Genomic DNA, 16,825 nt, shown 5'->3' on the forward strand with positions numbered 1-16,825 from the left:
GACCTGTTGACCAATAATAATGCTATCTCCCCGGACTATCAAACTTGTTTTATTCCACATCGACTTCGTACTATTGTTCTGTAAAGTGTGTTGTCACTCTGCGAAGTGAATGTTCATTATAGCAACTAAAATAAATATGAAATGAATGTTAGTTTACTTCTCTCGCTCCTCTCTTCCAGACAATACATGGTGAACTCCATAAATTTCTCATAAGTTGGTATTTCTCCTCTTGACGGATACCTCATCATATTGCCTTAACGCAGTATCTGTTTTCTACTGGTCATACTTCTCCTTCTGCACCCCCAAATGCTGTTCCTTTCGGGTCGTTTCTACAGTCTCTGTTTGCGTAAATGGGTTGTCAGTTAAGTCCATTGATATTGGCTCAGGTGGGAGCAGATAGGTAAAGACTACCAGATTTAAAAAAAGTTAGATTGAAAGCTAGCATTTACCAGCTTCGTTGTTGCAATCTATTTTCTTTATTCTATGTTGCACTATCATTGTCCTTGTTTGTGTCCAACTTGTTGCCAGGTTTGGAGGCCAATGAAACTCAAGAAGACGTGTACATCGCCTCCGTGGAAACAGACCGGTCCGTTAGAGAACAATTGCGCCTGTACGATACGCGGGGGCTACAGGAAGGCGTAGACTTGCCCAAGCACTACTTCTCCTTTGCGGATGGCTTCGTACTTGTCTACAGCATTGACAGCCTAGAGTCCTTCAGAAGAGTGGAGATGCTGAAAAAAGAAATTGACAGATTTAGAGACAAGAAGGAGGTGAGAATTAGGACCTGGAGGAGAAATGTTTCCTTCCATGTAAAACATTCCACTTTGCACCAATAGAATCTTTACGGCAAAATGTTAATTCCCAAACTTTACTGTTTTCAACTAATTTTATCTGTTCATTTTTTTTATTTGAGAGAGTGAGGGTGTTTGTGGTATTTCTGAAACTCCCTCCAAACTCCATTGTGCTTTTTGCCATCCAATAGTGTGTGTTCATGTGGGAGGGGCGGAGAGACTTCATGCAGCACTGACCCCTAGTGGCTACTCTTGTTATGTCACCTGCTGGCAGCAAGTGTATAGTCTGATGTTAGACCTCAGAACCACATTACTCAGCTGTGTGAGCGATTAAAGAGACTCAGACAGTGGTCTTAGAACTGTCCACTACAAGAAAATTGGTCATTCTTCTTGAAGCAGAACATAGTGGACTTTCGGGAGTAGTTAAATAAATCCACATACAGAGAATGTATTTAAGTTTCTTTAAAAAGGAGATTTTTTTTACTTCAATCAATTAATAGATCTTTATTTGGAAATAAATCCATGAAAGATACATAAAAAAAACTGATTTTGGGTAAAAAGCAACCTAAACCTGTGTGTAAGATACATTTTCTAAATAGGCATACATTTTCCTTCACTTAATAGCCAAGGTAATAAATGTAGAAACAGCAAAACATAATTCCATTGTATCTGAAGTAAATAAATATTTAAAAGCCTCCTTAAAATTAAGCAGCCTATGTGTTTTAAATAACGGTTTAAAAAAAAGTTTCCTTATATCCTGGTAAAAAATACAGAACAATAAAGAATGCTCAGTAGATTGGGCAGTTATCCCAACCCATTACAAGGGCATCTTTTTCCACTCACCCATTTTGGGCTACTATGTAATGTAGTGTTCTTAATCTAAGCCTTGTAAGATAAAAACCTTTGCTGTGTGTTAGTTACAAGTAATAAATAACTTGGCATTTCGGTACACAATTTATTTCCAATATATCTTTGCCATGTTTCTTTAGTATTCTCGCTGGATTCCTGTGTCGCGTCTCTTTGGCCCATGAGAAGTATTTTTATTTCTTTTTTACTATAGTTTAAAATACTTGTAAGGTCGTCCAGAGAGAAATTATTTCCTATTACGTTTAGAACACTTTTCACATGTTTGAACCAAGGGATATTGTCTCTACAATCCAGGGCAATAGTCTTTAATTATATCTTTAGTAAACTTAGCTCCAAATGCTATGCCAAGTCAGAAGTGCACAGATATTAATGGTGCCCTCAATATAAGAAGTGGTTAGTGTATAATGAACAATAAAAGATGAAGTGGAACTGGGTAATGCCAATAATCTGCTTAAAGTCTGATTCTCCAATATTTGTAATACCCTACAATTAGACCTGCTCCACAAAGCGGCCCGTAAACTACGCTATTAATACATTTACTCTTATATAGTTGTAGCATTTCCCTAATGGTTTTTATTTCCAACTTTATAATCGAAAAATTGCCTGCAAGATTGTGATAAATTTTAGTCTTCGAATTTTCAAATGTGAATTCCATGAGCCTGATTTGGAAAATTGAGCCCCAATTAGGAAAAACTCTCTACTTCCGCCAATGCCTGACCATTGACATAATTAGTTTTCTTCTTAGCTTTTCCTGCACCGCAAGTCATAACATATGTTTTTGTTAAAAGTTTAGTTTCATGTCCTTGCCCTCCAAAAATGTAAATGCATCAATTAAGCGTTGTAGGCCATTTGATGTCATAGATATTAATAGTGCGTCATCGGCATACAAACGGACTGGGGTGAGCAATTGCCAATTTTAGGAATATCTGCTGGCAATTTTTGTAAGCACTCATCCACCCCATTTATTTACAATGAAAATAGAAAGGGTGTGAGAACACACCCTTGCAGTATGCCCCTTGTAATGCTGAACTCTGTGGTACACTGACCGTTTACACCATAGCATACCTGGGTAATTAAATATCCATACAATTGTGACAAAATGGAGATAAAATCAGGTGGCGCACCCATATCTTTCTATGTCTTCCACAGCTTATGTGGTTGACTAGATCAAATGCGCTGCTTAAATCAGCGAAGCATAAAAACAGGAGACCTTTCTTGGTTTAGCATATTTACTTAGGAGCAAGTTTAAATTTAAGCCTCGCTCTTGAGTGCCAATTTCACTTCTGAATCCATAATGTGAGTCAGTAAGCACCTGGTTAGCCTCTGCCCAAGCCTCTAGTCTTTCTAATAAAATCCTTCATAATAATTTAACAGATGTATCAAGTAGGGAAACTGGCCCATAGCACTGAGCATCCCCTTGTTCCCTTTTTGAAAAATCGGGACTATAGGGCTATCAGCCATAGTGGCTAGAATATAGCCTTTCATGGCTGCGGTCAATACTTGTGTAAAAATGGGTCCAAAGAATACAGGTAGCCTCCACGGGGACCCCATCTGGGCCTGGGCACTTCCCATTAGCTCTCTTTTTAAGAGCTTGTTTGACTTCATCAAGGGAAAATGCAATTAGAAAAGGAGGGCCAACCATAATTTTATATCATCATGCGGGGTGACCAAAGATTTATTATCCAGATTAAAGATTCTGGGATAATTGTTCTGCCAGTCTTCTGGTTAACCATAAGTCTCACTCGAGGGATCATTTAACTCTCTGAGAAATGGTTGATTTATAGTCTTCCAATACAAGGTTCTTCCTGAGTTTGGCTGCCTGCTTTAGGGCTTCCCAGACCTCTATAAGCAATTTAGCTTTTCTATTCTCTAAAGCATTTTTGTATAATCAGCGTTTATTTCTCACCTCCTCCCTGTTCCTTGGTGTTACCTGTAAAGCTTTTCTGAGATTTTGGTTTGCCTGCGTACATTGGTGGCAAAACCATTCCAGCTTAGGTGGGTGACTGGATTCAATTTTAATTCGTAGGAACTGTTGTTGCAAAAAACACTGTACAAATTGACTCCAAACATAGTGTGAAAGTAGGAAAGGTGTGTGCAGGCAGAGGTTTGGGTCTCAGTCTGTCCTTTCCGACTTTGGCCCTTCTAATTTGGAACATACCGAGTGACATAAATTATGTAGTAGGATATAGTCTGGACACGGTTTATATATGACGTTGCAGTACAAGAAAGCATGGCCATTGTGCATGTATTCTGGCAAATTGTTTGCCCAGAATGTATCCCTAGGAACTATGTCCAGGGTCACTAGAATTATGCAATTTTGCAGTGGCTGCTTTTTTATGCATAGTTCTGAACTGGTCACATTTGCCAATTAATTACCTGCTGCATAATCTGCAGTTTTCAACAAAAACATGTGGTCCTAGCTCAAACGGATCAAAAGTTACTAAAAGCTCTGCAACACATTTTGCCATGCAGCTGTATGCCTTTCGCAAATGGCTGACTGGTCACCGTTTTGTTGCTTATTCCTGTATTTACATGTGTCAAAGTAGTATTAATGAGTTGAATCCTTTGCTCAGATACTGATAACATGTATTATTTTCTTTTTTAAAAGAGGTCATAATAATGCATTACGCCGCATAATTCGCCTTTTCTTGCTGCATAATTTGGTCCTCCTCTGTTTATAATTCCAGTAGTAAAGACCATCTCCTAATACATTATTTATCTTCGAATTTTGTGCATTTAATAAGGTAATTTATCTATGATCTTTGATTATATAGAATGAGATCTGGGGGCAAAATTTATATAGTGGAACGTTTGCCCTGGAAACTTTTATATAGTGAAATAGATCATAGGGTATAGTTTATATAATTGAATGTATCCTAGAAAGTTATGATTGTAATAGCATATATTATCCTGGATCTTCAATTGCATAGATGAATGTCTTAGGATAAGGTCTATGTAGGTAAATGATGGCCGTGCAACGTTAATGTAAAGAATATATCCTTTGTTTATTTAATGGCATTTATATCCTGGATCTTTAATTGCATAGATGTAGATCTTGGGATTTTGTCTTATGTAGTTAAATAATACTCTTGCAGTATTTACGTAGTTAAATATATCCTAGAATGTTGTTTATGTAATGGCATATATAATCCTGCATCGTCGATTGCATAGATGTGTGTCCTATGATATTGTCGATGTAGTTTTTTTTACTACCAGCAGGTCGAGTCCCCTACCCACACATCTAGCTAAGACATATCTACCCTCCGTGTCTGCATGTATCGGGATCAGTTTCAATTGTGAAGAGGGATTGGCCCAGGTTAACACCCCCCGGGCGTGCGTCGTGAAGCCTGCTGCCGCTATATTCCCCGCCAACCCTCTGGATTGCAACATCCTACTGTTGTTAGGCAAGTGTGTTTCCTGCAGCAGGGCCAAATCGACATGGTGTCTGTGCAGGTAGCCGAGGACCTTCCTCAACTTACGGAAGTCGTTCAGGCCTCGGACATTCCAGGTTATCAGTTTCAGCATGTGTGGGGCACGAGTGGGAACATTCATAGCAGCATTAGACATTGCATGGGCCTATGAACCATGTGAGCACCAGGGATGGAGAGAACATAACACAGCAGTACACTTTCCCCCATTGTAGCCAGCCGGCATTTCCATACAGTTTCAGTTTCACAAAGCAGTCTACACACATCAAGCACGAACCCCTCAAACACCCCCAGGCAAAAACCCTCAACAGCCCAGTCCCCAAACCCCACCTCCCGCTCCCCCACCCACCCACAGCCGACCACCCCCAACCCGGTCAGACAGGTCCCAAAAACCACCCCCATCAACCCAAAAATAGCAGTGTTCGTCAGTTCGAAACTCGACTCCCAGGAGAGTCGCACAACCAAAGGCACCGGGGCGAAGCGCGCCTGAATAGTACAATACCACCAACTGTCCCAATGTAGTTGTTCAGTTCGGCACTCCATCCCAGCCCCGCGTGCGTACCAGTGTCCATCGTAAAGCACATCCAACAGCCCCCCCAACTCCCCCAACCCCCCCACAATGTAATATTGACCAAATCTCACTCCACAGCAGTACTAAGCGATCTCTTCACCAGCAACCTATAAAGCGCGAGTCCGAGCAGTGCGGTCACTGCCCCTCCAAACAGTACAGGCAGCCCCCATGTAATCCAGACTTACCGCCCCCAGGGGGGTGGCGCAGCTCTGCCATTTTGAGGGATCGTGTCCAGCCCTCGATAGGAAGAGCCAACTGTTTCGGTAGAGCCCCACTAGTCATACTCTCTAGTCTTGCTCTTCCAGGTTCGAGGCCGAACCAGCGTCGTCTTCCTGGCTCTGCCGAGTCTCCTTACGCTCCCGTGTCCATACCTTCAGGGATTTCTGGAGTTCTTTGGGATCGGTGAAGAAATATGATCGCCCTCCTGTATTGATGCGAAGCTTGGCAGGGTACAGCATCGCGTAGTCAAGGCCCAGCGTACGCAGTTGTTTTTTATACGGCGCAAACTGCCGTCTCTCCTCCTGTTCCTTGGCCGTAAAGTCCGGGTAGAGGGAAATGTCCATGCCCTCATGCTGGAGCTTACCCTTTTCCCTTGCCAAGCGCAAAGCAATGTCCCTGTCGCGGTAATTGAGTAGCTTCGCGATGATGGGACGTGGAGGCGCGCCCGGCTGCGGTTGAGGGCCCAAAGTACGATGTGCCCGCTCCACGATGAACATGGGGGAGAAAGCCTCCTCCCCGAGTAGTAGCTTCAGCAATTTCTCGACATAGAGCTCCATCTTCCCAGTCTGAGTCGTTTCCGCCACTCCCTTTATACGGATGTTGGACCTGCGTGAGCGCGCCTCCAAATCCTCCCTCTTATCACGGATGACTTGCAAAAGTCTACCGAATTGCTTCCTGTCCTTGTCCCATTCGGTCTGCGCCTCCTCAGCTTCCGTTAGTCGACGTTCCGCCATGTCCAGGCGCTCCGCATGTTTGTCTACTCGCTCCGCCATGCGGTCCATGCGGTACGACAAAGCGTCTATTTTAGAGCCCACAGACGCGATACTGTCCTGAATGCCCTTTTCCATGACGGCCAGCATGTCCCGGAGCTCTGTAGGCGCTGGGGCAGTCGCAGTGGCCCCCTTCGGGGACGCCTCCGGGGCCGTCGTGTCGGGTCCCTTAGTGCGACGCCGGTCAAAGGAGAGCTTCGCCTGAGTGGCGTCTTTTTTCCCCATGTTCTTCTCCTGCCGTAGGGGGACACAGAACCAGTAGGTACCTCGCCGCCACCAGTCAGCAAGGGCAGCGTGGGAGACACACCAGCCGGCGATCCACTGCCACTAGGTACTGGGTGTGTGCCGGTGGCACGATGCAGCCAAGATGGCGTCCGCTATCAACAGTCACCAAACACCCTGGCGATACCCACACTCACTCGACACTGGGCAATATTAGTTCAAAAGTCTCAGCACTGGGCACCGTCGTGCAGGCGTGGCGTGGGGGCGCGGGGACAGCAAGACACCCCAGGGTAGACTTGCCCTCGTGATCGCTCCGAAGTGGCGGCTGCTCCGGTTCGTAGTTCAGAGCACAGTATCCGTTGCGCTGAGGACCCACTGCGTGGGAGGGCAAGTCGTTCCGATATAAGGTGGCAGCAAAGAAGAGGGGGACGCCCCGGTGAAGGAAAAAGCCAAGTGTAAGTCCGGCCGGAGATCACCCCGCCCTCGCCTGACTCCGAGGCCGCACGTCAGGTGACGTCGCACGGTCTCCGTCCCAGGATAGTCCGTGGCGTCAGGCCCAGTCCGCCGCCGCCGGGTTGCCGAGAAGCCTCGCTGTAAACCACTCGGTGGGGCTCGCCAACCGGAGTCTGCAAATCACCCAGCGGGATCTAGGGGTGCCGGGGGGTGCAGGGGAGCCAGCTATGGCATATTGTACACTTCTAAGGATAACTTAGCAGGATTTTGCCGGGGCTAAGGCGAGGAGCCGAAAGCTCACGCGTCCGCCATCGACGCTGGCTAGCTCCGCCCCCCCATTGTCGATGTAGTTAATGATACTCATGCAATGTTTAGGTTGAGGAATATATCCTGGGACGTTGTTTATGTAATGGCAAATTTTATCCTGGATCTTCGATTGCATAGATGTGTGTGTCGCTGGATAGGCTGGATCCGAACATTTCTCAGCAACTCCCTTGCATGCCAGTAAGTGGCGATGTGCGGCTTTGCATCAAGTTTGTCCTGTCCCACTGCACAAAGTGACGTTGGGTTCACAAACAATATAACTACCACCTCTGCGTGTTTATGTCGGTTCCTTTCTTTCCGCCCCTTCCGACATGGATATAGAGCTTGTACCCGCAAGGGCAAACTTTACTTCACTGAACACCGTAGGAAATGGAAAAAAGTTGTGGCCACGTTCTTGGTCCCGAGGCCATTTTAGAGATCGATAATCATACTTCAAATTCTCAGGCAAGTCCAAAAAGAAACAACGTATGAAGTCCAAACTTGGCTCCCCCTTCTTGCCAGGAGATGCAGTGCTAAATTTGAGCCGGGGCTTTCCGGTGCTCGGCACCGACACTTAATTGTCAGCACCAGTGGTGCAAGCTGCAGCAGACTCCTGATGAGAGCCCTGGCACTTAATTTTTTTATACATTAAGCACTGTGCACAGACAACAGAGTACCTCCAGATCTCGGTCGCCCACCACGGAACCAACCCCCCACTAATACCACGTCCATTGACAATGCTGCAGCAAATTAAAGCCTTCAAAGAGACTAAGTTGCAGGTTTTTTGTACCCTTCAGAGCCCTCCTTTGGGCCCCATGGATCAGGGGACGCCTCCATTCGAGTTACCGCCAGCAGATCTGTCCCGGATGCCAACTGAGTCTCTTAACCACAATCTGATGTTTGCCTTAACTCAGAGAAGATGCCCACTCTGAGCACCTCTCATGGAATTAAATACCATTCCAGTCCTCTGTATGCTGAAAGAGGAGAGAGAGAGAGAGAGAGCCCATAGTCATTTTGGACTTGAAAATGAATCTGCAGCGACCTTGATTGAACTTGTTCCCACTTCGACCTCTTCCTGAACCCCATTCTTATTGAGACACTTACGCTGCCGCATAGTTTGCTTGGACCTGGAGCCACATGAAGGTGATTAATTGCAAATATATGATGATGATAAATCTTTTTCTGGACCTTCTGGAGGCCACTGGCCTTAACACATCTCCTGACACTGACCTCCGTTCTCCACCCGGCCCCTGTGCAGAGGAGTCTGCATCATTTGCTTTGCTAATCAGAAGGCTGGCAGTAGTTCTTGACCTCTACCTTCCCTCAGTGGAGGTTAAGATAAATGGTCCTGCAGCCAAGGCAGACCTCTTTAGAACTACTCCTTCCATTTAATGAGGCCCTCACAGAAACCCTTTTGGGCACCTCGATAAACCCAGGATCTGCCCGCCTAACCTCCCCACCTCCCCGGTCAATAGGACAATAGTCCTATGCACAGAGGCAAGCTTCAGGGAGTCCCATCTTTCTTTCTGCTGTCCCCAACACCAGAGAGCCTTGTGGTTCATGCTTCCATCAGCTAAATCCAAATGGGTTTCCAACCACCATGCCATACCAAAAGTCAAAATGCATGGATGCATTCAGGAAACATGTTCTCCTCTGCCAGCCTTGCCCTCATGTCTGTAAATTAGAGTTTTCTCCTGCAGCATTACTTGCACGCATTGTGGGACATGGTGAGCAACATCTTGCCCGCAGACTCAGGCGTCTTTCATGCAAACTTCCAACTAATAATTCAGGATGGCCAAGACACCACATCCATGGAATGATGTCCGGACTGGACACTACTGACTGCCTGGGTAGGGCCGTTGGTTCCAACATGGACAAGATCTTGGCGCTTCTCCAGTGAATCCCAATGGTCCCTAATGGGAATGCCAAGTCATAGCACCCGACTCTTTGGAGACCAGACAGACTCTACATTAGAGCACTTCAAAGAAAACCAAGTATCAGCGTGCTCTCTTGGCCTTGCACCATCCGAACAGACGTTTCCCTAACAATATGAGCCGTTTAGGGGGTTTGGAAGAGGCTTGCATCAGAGGCGATGGCATACTTTACCTCTGCAACAGACCTCTTAGTCTTTTCGAGATAGGCTTGAGGATCCAGATGACACCGTCCTGGCCCCAAGAGGCAATGAACTACCCAATCCCTCAGCCCCTCCCCAAGGGGCTAGGAACTACCCAATCCCCCACAGTTCCTCCCCGCTGTTGCAAAACCCCTTTAGTTTGCCCTCAGCTGCACACTGTCCCCAGTTTGAAGGCTGGATAAGTTATTACCTCAGCAGGTACCTTTGCCCTCTGAACTTCTTCCCCGAGAAAGATAAGTTCAAGATGCTCCCCTTGGCCCAAGCTTTGTCTTCCCTAGATCCAGGAGACTCGATAGTCTCGTTGGATTTGCAAGATGACTATTTCCACATCCCTATCCTAAAATCTCGCAGACGCTATCTGTGGTTTCAGATAGGCCACAAGAACATTTCATTTTCATTTATTTCGACTTATATAGCGCATTATCACCCAGGGGTCTCTAAGCGCTTTGTCGGGTTCATACCAGAATTCATACAGCCAATCCTCAAATTACAACACACCCCATGCTTGCTGGAAAAGCAATGTTTTTAATTTTCTACGAAAAGGCAAGAAATTGGATTCTTTGCGCAGTTCGATTGGTAAGCTATTCCAGACTGCTGGAAAGACATTAGAGAAAGCACAACCACCCAGGGTGGACAATCTAAAGCGCGGTTGGGTTAAAAGGGTGGCTTCCGATGAGCGCAGCACCCTACCAGGCCTGTATGGGGCCAAGCGAGCTTTCATATAGCTTGGCGCCTTTCCATACAGAGCTTTATGCGTAATGCAAAGCCCTTTAAACATTACCCTCTGTTTGACTGGCAGCCAATGAAGTTCGTGCAAGAGAGGGGAGGCATGCGTTCTCCTCGGGAACATTCAGTTCTCCCTGCTCCCTTTTGGCTTTACCAGTGTACTGTTCCTCGACAAATGGTTGATAAAGGCGGGCTAACCTCAAACAGTTGTGAACCCCCTTCAGACGACTGCCGACCTATTGGCATCCCTGGGATTTACCATCATCGTTTCTGACTCCTTCACAGAGACTCTTTCATTGGAGTCATCCTGTACACAGTGCTGTTTCTAGACTTCTTCCACTTTAACAAGTGTGTGATTTTAGGGCTATAATCTCAATCTTTCGGTCCTTCACTTTGGTCTCATTGAGAGAGTCTTGAAGGCTTCTTGGCCTCATGGATCCTGCTAGTGGACCACAACAGGTGGCACATGCAGGCTCTGCACCAAGGAAACCGCTCAGATTCCATCCAAGTGTCGGAGTGGTGGTTGCTGGACCGCGATTGGACCAGCAGCAGAACCCGCTCCTTACCCCATCCGCTGCGAACAGTCATGATGGATGCATTGTTGCTGGGGTGAGGAGGCCTTCTGGGATAGGATTCTCGTATCCAGCAGACACCCACCTTAATGTCAACAGATACCACCACCACCTCCACCATGTGGTACATCAGCTACAGCGGGGTGAGTCTGTGAATCCTGTACCGAAGTTCTACACCTTTAGAACTGGCTGAGTGGTCAGGGCATCTCCCTGTTTGTACTACACCTGGCAAGATCTTAAACCCTAGGTGGGCAAACTCAGACGGTGTTGCTTAGCGGAACACGAATGGCAGCTACACTTGACATGGCACTGGGCATCTTCCACCAATGGGAAGAACCATCTCAACCCTTTTGCCACTGCAGAGAATGTGCAGTGTCCAAACTTTTGCACATTAGAGTTCCCAAGGCAATTCTTTCTCGACGATGCCTTTCATTTGGACTGGAGTTCAGGACTCCTGCAAGTCTTTCCCTCTCCAGCCCATGTTTCTCTAGAAGATCAAGAACGACCGGGCCCAAGTCATCCTAATGACTCCATATAGGGACAGGAGAGCATGGTAACTAAAAGTTGATGACTCATCGGGAAGAGCTTCTGTTTCCGCCTCAGAGCAGGGTCTTACACCTAAGCCTGTACACCTCCATTTTTGGAGATTGTGCCATGCTTGAAGATTGATAGGCGACCGGTTACTGCTTTAGAAACCTCCCATGCCCCGAACCTCTCCTACCTGGAGGTAGAAAGTGTCCTTCAAGAAGCCAGGTGTCCCTCCACCAAAACCATCTATGCGGGACACTGGGAGAAGTTTGTTCTTTAGAGTTCTTCTAGGCATATCCAGCCACTGCGAGGCCAATTATATGCTGTCCTTCATTGCTCCCTTTTATTAACCCAGCAATGTCCACTGTGGTGACAGTTAAAGGTTGTTTACTGGCCTTATCAGCCTTTCTATGGTTACCTGATGCGCCATCTCTGTTCAAATCACCTATTGTGATGCAATTCTTAAAAGGGCTGACCCACATTTTACCACTGCAACTTTTTGGGATGCCCAAATAGGATCTACATTTGGTTCTCACATTTCGAATGTGAACCTCATTTGAACAATTGCCCACCTGTCCTCTAAGACTACTAACCCTAAGACGGCGTTCTTCATAGTGATCATTTCAGCTTGTCGCATGAAGGAACTACTAGCACTCTGTCCAATAACTGTACACCACCTACTTTCTGGGTAAGCTAGTGCTACGCACTAAGGCTGCGTTCCTCTTGAAAGTAATCATGTCCTTCCACATCTGGCAGCCTATCACCTTGCCAGCATTCTTTGCCTTTCCTCATCTATCTAAGGAGGAAAGACTACATCACTTAGACCCCAAGAGTGCTCTGAGTTTCGACATTTATCTCACCAGGGACCATCGGGTGGACAATCAACCTTTCATTGGGTTCTCTGGAATGAAAAAAGGAAAGGTAGTACAGAAACGGACCATCTCCAGAAGGATTGTCCTCCGTATTAAGATCTTTTATGGAGTGGCTAAGAAACAGCCTCAGGCTCATTCCACCAGGGCCAAGGCCGCTACCAGTGTGCTGCCATGTGGAGTGCCTGTCTCTAACATCGACTTAGCTGTTGCGTCTCCATCAGTCCACACAATTGCACTATGGTTTGGCACTATGGATTGGATAGCCATGTATAGCGGGAGGGGCATTTTCCCCGTTCGGTCCTGCAGAATATTATGGTTTGAGCCATTCCCCAGATCCACCACCTGGGAAGGTACTTTATTCACAGTTAGAAGTATTCATCATCAGAAGAACGTGTTCCTTACCTTCGTTAATGCTCTTTCTGGTAGATAGTCTAACTGCAAATTCCTCACCAGTCCCGTCCACCTACCCTTTCTGTGGAATGAACTTCCTTGGTCTGTATTAAAAGGATTTCAACTAGAGATCTGCAGATGTTTTGAACTGCTCACGTCCGATGGAGCAGAAATAAACTGACATTGACACAAGAGGTGGTAGTTCTATTGTGGTCATTAAATCATTTCCATATCTGCACACCACCACCCATCGGCACGTATGGGGAATTGCTGAGAAATGTCCGGATCAGGGGAACTTCTGCACTTGTGGTGTGTGGGCCGCACATGGATGCATCATGATATACTTGGAGTAGCTGCCAGAACATTTGGAACTTAGGTATTTAACGGTAACCGTGACCCAGATCACGCTTGTAATCCTGTACAATATGTACCTGACCCCAAGTATATTGAGTCGAGCTTCAGGCTGCTAGCTTTAGTATTACGCCTTAGAAGTCCTCAGATGCACCATGTCATATACATCCAGAATTAAAATAACTACCAATTATTTGGGTACTTGGATCAGCACTGCTGCACACAAAATCATCCTGTTTAAAAGCTAATTCAAATGTGATGTTTGTGTTGTGAATCGATGCACATTTTTCATATACATTTAAAGGGAAAATTTGAAAGAAAAACCTATTCAAACAAATGCACCTTGGAAAAAGCTTCATGGCTTATACAGTCGGAGCAAAACAGGCATGTTCTGAAAATCCATCCACCACAAACCAGCAATAATGAGATTTCCCTAATTCAAACTGAAAGCGTATCTGTTCAGATTGAATTGCAATAGAAGTGTCCTACAGAACCCATGAACTGTCTAGGGATGTTCTTTTGTGGAAATTTCAAAAAACACAGTTGATGGACAGAATGCAGAACAATGTCTTACATTCACCCCAGTACAAAGATCTGGGCCTAAATCCATCGTTTTTTTGCACTCCACACCACCCTAGGTCAGACAATGGCTATATGCAAATCAGCCCTGACCCTGTGCCTCATGGGAACAGTCCAGCCCGAACTACCAAGCCATGTCTTTCCCAGACCGGAATCAAGCATCCAAGGACCAGTTTCTGGCTATCGGCCTTCTTCAGCCTGGATAGCTTGACTCCAGTGATGTGGAGAGCCTGGGACTCACGTCTGAGCATACCCAGCCCACTCGGGGTGAAAATTGCAAAAAGCACAGTTGATGGACAGAATGCAGAACAATGTCTTACATTCACCCCAGTACAAAGATCTGGGCATAAATCCATTGTTTTTTTGCACTCCACACCACCCTAGGTCAGACAATGGCGATATGCAAATCGGCATTGACCCTGTGCCTCATGGGAATAGTCCAGCCCGAACTACCAAGCCATGTCTTTCCCAGACCGGAATCAAGCATCCAAGGACAGGTTTCTGGCTATCAGCCTTCTTCAGCCTGGATAGCTTGACTCCAGTGATGTGGAGAGCCTTGGACTCACGTCTGAGCATACCCAGCCCACTCCGGTAGTTCGGGCTGGACTGTTCCCATGAGGCACAGGGTCAAGGCTTATTTGCATATAGCCATTGTCTGACCTAGGGTGGTGTGGAGTGCAAAAAAAACGATGGATTTAGGCCCAGATCTTTGTACTGGGGTGAATGTAAGACATTGTTCTGCATTCTGTCCATCAACAGACTTTTTGGACCTCAACAAAGACTTTTTGGCTCTATTCCAAAGTACATTGTGCCCTATTTCTGGGTTGGAGGATCAATACTTGGAATGGGCATGATGGGAAACTAAAAAAAGAAGTGGAAACGAGAAGTGATGGAATAAGCTTTATACACTTTGAAAAATAACTGAGGCCAGCTTAAATTTTTATACCTAGAACATTTGAACACCTTGCCGATCATTTGGATTTTTAGCCAATGTCTTGGGGGAATTGTGCAATAACACACTCCATTTAATTAAATGTGTTTCTCGGGGTGGGGCGGGGGGGGGATAACCCTTGTCTTCAGCCTCATGAGTTGGTAGTAGGGAGAGGGGATCTAAGCTCTCTTGCTCCTAGTTCTTAAAAGATGAACCTTACCAATCTGAAAGTTAACCAACTGCTCCTGAAATTGGGTCCATCCAGTAAGACGACACTCCGGCACGAGGTGTTCTGGGTAGAGATAGTAGTTGACACCACTTGATTACAATGAGGTATCATCTTATACTGGGTAACTTTATACATTTTGTTTTCTCTTGTGCAGGTGAGCATGGTTATATTGGGGAACAAACTGGACCTCGCCGAGCAACGGCAAGTAGACCCTGAAATGGCGCAGCAGTGGGCTAGGTTCGAGAAAGTGAGGCTGTGGGAAGTTACGGTGACCGAGCGGAAGACGCTTATCGAGCCATTCACGTTCCTGACCAACCGGCTCTCCCAGTCTCTGAGCAAATCTTCCTTCCCGCTGCCAGGGAGGAAGAGCAAGACCAACACCATATCTGACAATTGATAATAAGTATACATAGGAAACACGTAGGCAACCAAGACCAGGATAGTCTGTTCTTACACCCGCAGCCAGAGCTGCGAGTAGTCAAACACTAAGCGCTGTAGGTAGTGGTAACACTAAGATGCAAAAGAAGCTAGAAATTTGGCAGCAAGGAAGAAACTGAAGCACTTTTGGTGGTTTGAGGCTGAGAGAGGGGATAGCAGGCATATCTAGAGGTTGGATCAACTGAAGCAGAAATGTAAGGTCTTTGATCACTCAGACACCAGGTCCATTGCCTGTCAGCAACAGTGACCACATCCCATCAGCTGAGTTGGCCACGTTAGATCCCGCATCTGTGTAATCTTTTACTTCCGTCATTCTGTGAGATGGTTGTGGTGGTAGTTTGCAATGTAAGCTTACCTTCAACTGGTTTAACAATTCACTTGAGAGAGAGGAAATATGTTTGGGTTTTCAATTATCATTAACTGCTCACCAGCCATATTATGCACAGCCGCTCAGAGAGGCTTTCTGTGCTCAGCCAACATGTTGAAATTGGTGACAACTTAAGCCTCTGTTGTGTAAAACAAATCCAAGCCTTGTCTTTCACAGCACGAGAAGGCGCACACACTGTCCAGCCACCCTTTTACAGAGATTGTTCTTTCTCCGTCACTTGAGTTCTAACCTTGTCTAGCTCTGGTCTTCTCCTTTTGAGAGTCCTGAAGACACTTTATTTTTGTTGTTGTTTGCAGCATAAATGTATCAATACCAATATTTGTGATGTTGACTATTTTATATTCCTGTATATTTATAATAAAGTTATGTAAATCATTGACATCACATGTTTCCTTCTAGATGGAGTTGTTCTTATCTTGGGACTTCTGATGGCATTTTCATCTTATAATGTTGCTTCAAAGACCATGGGGCTTTGCCAATTTTCTTTTTACCGCCACTTATGGTCTTACGTGATGTGTGTGATTCTACTTGTATGGAAGTACTTTCTGAATTCCTTAATTTGGCTAGTAAGATGACCCAGTGGGTTATTGTACACACTGCAAATGCCTGTGTCTAGCCCATATAGCACAAGTTAAAACTCCCGTGGGGTCCGCTTTACGTTTACATTTTTTTAGGCAAATTTAAATGATCACCTTTACGTACTGCAATAGTTACATTAGCTGTTACGCCTTTATTACATTTAGGTATTTTTTTTAAGTATGATAAAAAGTTATTTCCTTGTGTGATTCTCCACCAGGTTGCTGCCACTTTATATGATCTTGTGTGTATATAAATGTATCTTACCAGGACAGAACAGAGGCCTGCCACTGAGGAGATGCTAGTGACACTATGGGCCGATTCACAGACTCATTTAGAAGTATGGGAAGTTGTACTCCATGAGTACTCCTTTACAGAATTCTACATCCCTTTGTGAATCAGCCACAAACGCCTAACTTCATATTAGTAAAAATGCTTAGAGGACAATGTCCTTCCTATTTATGCTAATTATGTATTAATGCCTTTG

General features: G+C 45.5%; 1 protein-coding gene across 4 annotated transcripts in view; it reads left to right on the top strand.

Annotated features, from left to right (window-relative positions):
• The window catches only part of NKIRAS1 (NFKB inhibitor interacting Ras like 1), a 156,204-nt gene extending 140,066 nt beyond the window's left edge, over positions 1–16,138 (top strand). For all 4 annotated transcript variants that reach the window (XM_086942150.1, XM_086942153.1, XM_086942151.1 and 1 more), the window contains exons 3-4: positions 529–770; positions 15,091–16,138. In XM_086942150.1, the coding sequence (XP_086798276.1) occupies positions 529–770; positions 15,091–15,333 (485 nt within the window). In that variant the 3' untranslated portion in view covers positions 15,334–16,138. The remainder of the gene's footprint in view (positions 1–528; positions 771–15,090) is intronic.
• Positions 16,139–16,825: the final 687 nt, after the last annotated feature.

Source organism: Lissotriton vulgaris, chromosome 10, assembly GCF_964263255.1.
Source record: "Lissotriton vulgaris chromosome 10, aLisVul1.2, whole genome shotgun sequence".
Classification (NCBI taxonomy): Eukaryota; Metazoa; Chordata; class Amphibia; order Caudata; family Salamandridae; genus Lissotriton; species Lissotriton vulgaris.